The sequence below is a fragment of the Moschus berezovskii genome, chromosome 3 (genome assembly GCF_049115385.1).
Source record: "Moschus berezovskii isolate FMDL1 chromosome 3, NW_MosBer_1.0, whole genome shotgun sequence".
Lineage (NCBI taxonomy): Eukaryota > Metazoa > Chordata > Mammalia > Artiodactyla > Moschidae > Moschus > Moschus berezovskii.
In genome coordinates, this window is record NC_142462.1 from 112,848,101 (window position 1) to 112,854,565 (window position 6,465).

General features: G+C 43.5%; 1 protein-coding gene across 4 annotated transcripts in view; it reads left to right on the forward strand.

Annotated features, from left to right (window-relative positions):
* The window catches only part of LUC7L2 (LUC7 like 2, pre-mRNA splicing factor), a 70,039-nt gene extending 68,060 nt beyond the window's left edge, over positions 1 to 1,979 (forward strand). For all 4 annotated transcript variants that reach the window (XM_055421351.2, XM_055421345.2, XM_088834687.1 and 1 more), the window contains one exon: positions 699 to 1,979. In XM_055421351.2, coding sequence (XP_055277326.1) covers positions 699 to 876 — 178 coding nt within the window. In that variant the 3' untranslated portion in view covers positions 877 to 1,979. The remainder of the gene's footprint in view (positions 1 to 698) is intronic.
* The last annotated feature ends 4,486 nt before the right edge of the window (positions 1,980 to 6,465 follow it).

Here is a 6,465-nt window from a genome sequence, read left to right on the forward strand (position 1 = left end):
TCTATTGGTTGAATGAGCTAACTCAGGAGAAATAAAGCAGAGTTTTAAAATAATTTGGTTACTTAAAGCAATATCATTGAGTAGTTCTTTTATCTAAGTTGAACATTGGCAAACTGTTGCCTGCAGGCCAAATCTGGCCCATTGGCCCATTTTTATACAGCCAGGGAGCTATGGATGATGGTTTTTATATTGCTAAGGAGTTGACAAAGGGAAGAGGAAGAATATAACACACTTACATGACCTGTAACACCTAAAATCTTTACATCTCTGGCCAGACAGCAAAGAAAAATCGGTTCCTGACTCCTATCACAAGTCAGTGCTTTCCATCTAATTTGGAATGTTCATTCTGTTTTTAAAACGTTGGATAACATTTTTAAGGTATTATCTTGTATATTTTTATATTACATTTGCTGTGAGCTGGAGAAGCTTTAGGGTTGCCTCTGAGATAATGAGACTATGTTGGAAATCATTAGTTTGGCTTGTGCTTTTTTTACCCTTAGCTCTTTGTTTTCACCCACCTCCTTATTTAGTACCCTTCCCAAATACAGTAGTGCTCTTTTCTGTCAGAAAACTGACTCCTTTTTCTTGGATGTATTCTGTTTATCTTCAGCTAATCAGTACCTTAATATTTATCCGATTCTTTCATTTGGGTTTTGGGTTTCCCAACACATTTTGCTCCTCAAATTAATATTTTTCAGATCCTCAAAAGAAAGATTCAGAGACCAAGACTTAGCATCACGTGACAGAGACAGGAATTCAAGAGACAGATCACCTCGTGACAGAGATCGAAAAGATAAGAAGCGGTCCTATGAGAGCGCTAATGGCAGATCAGAAGACAGGAGGAGCTCTGAAGAGCGCGAAGCAGGGGAGATATAATTAGCTGTGTACATATCCTCAATCCTTAAGCTTCTTCTGGGGTTACATACTATTGTTTAGTTTACAGCTGTTCGGGGTGACACAGTGAGCAGTTCCAGACACCGATCCAGCTAGGCTAGGTGTACAGTATCTAACTCAATCTGTACTTGTTTTCTTTGATGAAGCCTAAAACTACATCCATAGTTTCTAGTGAATCTGTAATACACTTCTGAAAGTCCAGTTTTATATAATAAGACACAGATGTCTTTATTCTTTCTAGTAGGACTGATAGTGAATGAATTGTGTTACTTGCCTTGGGATTTTTTGAACATTTGTAAAATGCTGTCTTCCTCTCTAGTCCCAAACAACAGTGACTTGGGAATTTCTTTTTAATCCTTCTTCCTTTGACTCTATATCCCCTGACACTTCTACCCTCTAGTGGTAAGAGAAAGGGGTACAAGGAAGCAATATAACTTCTGTTCTAAGGTTCTGTTCCCATTATTAATTACTAGCTGATTACAGTTCAGAACATTTATACTGGAATGTGTGCTGGAGAAATTTAAAATACGAGGAGTTTTGTTTGTCTAATGGTGCCTATTTTAGAGTTGGAAGTTGAACAGCTATTGCATTACATACTTTGCTTTTTTATTGAAATTTTGAAATCAAACATGTCTTGATTTTTCTGTTCTTGAATAGCTACATTCAGGATGTTTTGAGATGGGGGGTGGGGGCAGGGACTTTCATAAGCACTTGTTTTATTTCGTGTGTGTGGAGTACAAAGATGACAACCTTATTGTAAAAAATAATAAAGTGAAAGAATCACCACCACCATCATTAAACTGTAACTTGTCTAGTAAATTGTCACTCGAGCTATTTGCTGTGGCCAATTCTATTCTGTTATCATAGTGCCTTACTGTGCAAGGCACCAAAGGAAATAAATATATGCTTACAAAGATTCAAGGTGAATTGTTGCTCCACCTGGGCCCTTGCTGATTATCTTCCAGCTGCTTCGGGACTGTAACAGCCACTGTAGAGAAGGACCAGACCTGCAGAAGAAATTGGAGTTGTTTGTTTTTCTTCACATTGAGCAAAGTGAAATAAAAACATGGTGTAACCAGTATAAAGAGACTTAACGATTTCTGCATTGAAAAGCTATGTATCCACTCCTGTTCTTGTGATTCTAGAAAAGCTGAGAAATATATTAATATAAGGATCTGTGAGTATAACTTAAGATCCTTTCAAGGATCACATCTCTCAGGTTCGGCTCTGGCACAGTTGAGAATCTTTGGAATCTTGATCCAGCACCATATGCTGTACTGGTATTTTGGGGGAAGAAAGTTCTTGTCTGTTTTTCCTATCCAAAAAAAAAAGCTGTTAACATCCATTATTCATTATACCTCAATTACTGGTATTCAGATTTTCCCCGGTATAAATAAGGCAATACAAAGTTGTTCTGTTTTTTCTTTACCTGTTGTAATTTGAAGACCAAAAAAAGGTCTCACCTTCAGCAGAGTTAGGGAAGGCAGGAGAGGGCTGAGAACAGAGGTTTGGTGGCAGAGGCTGACTCAGAGGGCCAGGCATGGGACTGCCAGTGGAGTGACTAGTGCTGGGGCCACAGGTGAGCAGGACTCGGGTAGTGGGGGCAGCAGGTGTTCTGAACTTCGAGGTGGGCCTCCATGTTTTCCAGGTACCAGCAGAGACCAGGATGTCAGAGGTTTGGGGTCTACAAGTACACTGAGGGTCAAACCAAACTGACAGCGTAACAGGGTTCAGGCTGCGAGCAAGGCATTCAGACTCGCAGAACTGGGTTCTCCATCAAGGATTCAGCCCAAGTGAAGCCTTGTAGGAAGTGCCCACACCTGAGTCTGCTGATACTGCTCTGGGAGAGGCTTCTAGAGTTACTCCTATACCTGGATACTGCTGACTGCTTGTAACAGAAGACCCAGCTCCAGCAGCCTTACACAAGGAGATCACTTGAAACTCCCATGCTTGAGTTCCATGTGACAGCTCCATTCTCAGGGTAGCACCAGATAACCCAGATGAACTGTTCCCAAACCAGCTTCATTTTGCCTGACACGCAGGGAACCAAAATGCTGAAATGCCAAGGTTTGAGGCAAAGGAGGGTTTCTTGGCAAGTCAGCTAAGTGAGGAGATGAGAGAACAGATCTTAAACCAGCCACCCTGAAGGCATCAGATTATTGATAGGATGATGAGTTACGAAGCAGGGCAGCATGCTCTTGCCTTGGAAGAATTGACATTGTTAAAATACCCATTCTACCCAAAGCAGTCTACAGGTTCAGTGTTCTGTCAAATTACTCATGACGTTTCTCACAGAACTAGAACAATCCTAAAATTCATATGGAACCATAAAAGATCAAGAGGGATGGAGTAGAAGGTTGGGTGAAGGTTTGGTTTTTGTTTGGTTGCTTGGGTTTTGGGGGGGTTTATTTGGCTGCACTGGATGGCTCTTGGGGTCTTAGCTCCGCGACCAGGGATCAGACCCAGGCCCCCTGCAGTGGTACGTGGAGTCTTAACCACTGGACTGCCAGGGAATTCCCTGTGAGCTTTTATGTAAAGAATAAATAAACAACAAGGCCCTACTGTATAGCACAGAGAACTATATTCAATACCCTGTGATAAACCATAAGGGAGAAGTATTAAATTTGTATGTATAACCAGATCACTTTGCTATATAGCAGTAATTAACACAACATAGTAAATAGTACTTCAGTAAAAAGCAGTGAGGTGTGGGGTGCATGGGGAAAGGGATTGGAAAAGGTGCAGGGATCTTTCTGCCCTAGTGGAACTAAGCTACAGGCCTCTGCAGGTTGGAAAGGTCACCAGGCAGGTGTCTGAGCATGCTCTGCTGGAGGGTGGGTGGGTGGGTGGTCCTAGCCAGCCTTAACAAGTTCATTTGCACCAGATGCAGTTGAGACTCCCAAGTGCCTGGGAAATAATCCAGCCATCCATCTTAATGTTCAGGCTCCTGGCCTCTTGGGAAACATACAAATATTAACCTTGATCAGTGAGGCAGGTAAAGCAGATTTGACTAATCCTCATGCACCATTTCAGCCCACTGCATCTTTGGATCATTCCTCAACCTTTTAAGTGTTAAAAATTTATCTTTTTTGACTGTACCACACAGCTGTGGGAGCTTAGTTCCCTGAATAAGGATCGAACTTGTGCCTCCTGCAGTAGACGCACGTTTTCTTAACCACTCGTCCACTGAGAAAGTCCCTTGTTCCTCAGTCTTGAGGAGGGAGTGGCGGTGCCCGCTCAGAATACTTTTGCTGATAAGGGGTGTGTAGACCTAACTAGGACTTGAGAAATGTAGCTGTTAGCTCTCATTTGAAAATAATCTTATTCTGATTTCAAGTTAACATTTTGACCCCAATAAGCAAACAGCACCTATGTGCCAGCTGTCACAGCATTCATAGGCCAAAGTTGGTAATCAAAAAGATGTACCTTGGTGGGGAGGGGAGGGTAAAGCACACAGAATATAAGTGTGAGACATATTGATAAACTTCATACAAGTTGCCTCAGTTTAGCTGAAACGCCTAGATATTAAATATGGAAGAGACATGGGCCAGGAAAATTAAGTATAATTGTGACAATATCCTGACCAGGTGGACTCTTAAAGGGGAAAGACACCCAGGGTTATTTGAGGACACAAGGAGAGGACCAAGTTTCAGCTTCCGGGGGACTGGAAATTGGGTTGATTAGTCCAACCTGACCGTAACATCTGAGGGCTCTATATCCTAAGTGTCAGTGAAGGTAGAGGTGGTGGAAAATTGCTGACAGGCATAACTAAGGGGTCAGCATGATCAAATATAGAAAAAGGTTTGGGGTAACATATCCAACAGCTAGAGAGAGTACCTGCTTTTGCCAGAGCCTGAGAAATCCTAACCATTGTTCTTCCAAGCCCAGGAGGTCAAAAGTACAGAAAAGACAAAAGAACAGTCATTCTGGTAACCTAACAAGTTATTTAAGTAACTTAACCTTCTGAAGAATTTTATTTAACCAAAGCCAGCACTGCAGCATTCTTGTTCACCTGAGTTTCTTTCTCACGGCTTCTTTCTGGAAAGCAGCTTAAGATCCGCTAGGGACTCACTTGCCCATTCAGAGAAGTCGGTGTCAGGAGTATGGAACCAGACAAGGTTTGGATGACCTTGGGCGAGGTTTGTTTCCCTTCTGCAGCAGGGTCTGTATTTCCCATCGTGTTCCTCAGAATGTCCAGTCCAGCAAGGATGGATATTTACCCTTCTAAGATTTCAGGGCAGGGGTTCATTGTCTCCTCCTTTAAGAGTTTCTTGGGGAACTTCTGCCTGGCAATACAGGGGACACCAGATTGATCCCTGGTCTGGGAATATTCCACGTGCCATAGAGCACATAGGGGAGGCACTAGTCCAGGCACGAGTTAGGTCCTTGGCACTTTCACTGCCAAGGGCCCAGGTTCAAGCCCAGGTTGGGGAATAAAGATCCCACAAGCTATGTGACCAAAAAAAAAAAAATCATAGCTGCTTCAGATGAATCTTCCCTATATGACAGTCTGGGGACTAGAGACCAGGCTTTTTCAAAATTTCTCCAGATGCCTCAGTTATGAACATAGTCTCAAAGTTTAGAAAGCTAGATATTTGAAACAGATTAAGTGGCCCGCTTTCACTTTTCCATATTGATCAGAAAATCCAAAAGTTGGTTTCTGACTGTCCTAGTCCTGTGAGGTTCTAATGCTGGGAACTGGTGGACTGGCAGGATTTAGGGGAGCCCTTGGGTTCCTCGGCCTCTTGTTCTCTGCTGTCTCAGGCATCTGATGTGCCACTTGTTTTATCTTCTTCCAGAGTCTTCCTTAGGACGGCACAGTATTTTCTGGGGTCCCTCCTGTTTGAAATATGCACAGTGATTGTGGGGGGGTCTTTTCTTTTTTGGTTGTGCTATGTGGCATATAGGATCTTAGTTCTCCGACCAGGGATCAAGCCCACACCCCCTGCAGTGGAAGTGTGGAGTCTTAACCACTGGATCACCAGGGAAGCCCTGGAGGTCTGTTGATTGCCTCATTCACGTGGAAGCTTGGGGCTGCCTACCTTTTGCCAAGTCGCTTGTAGGGTCTTCACCTTGGCCCAGCCCTTCCCTCTGTGAAGACAGTGGCCTGTTTCATTCTCTTGTTCCCTTCTGAGCCTGCCCTGCCATTAGAAACTGCAGGCGGTCTCAACAGGTTAAGTCATAGGCATTCCAAGATCACCTTCCATTTCTTCTGTATGGTGGAGGCTGGGGGCGGGGGCACTCTGACCAATAAGTCTTATTAACCACCTTTAAATTCTCTGGGGCCTCAGGGTCTGTACCTGTATAATGCCTCTAAGCTTTGAAGACCCTTGCTAGAAATTCTAAAAGACCCTCATCTGGGTTCCGTTTTATCTCTTGTACTTTATTAAAGCTTCTTCATTTGTGCATCCCTCTTTGAATCGATCTCAAGTTTTGGCCTATCCCCAGCATTCACATCCCACTTAGCGTCCGCTGTTGACATAGCCATGCTCACAGCCTCCCATGCCGGCTTGCCAGGGCTACAGCACTGCCTCCTCACGAGCTTTATCCAGCACCATTCTGCGATCTTCT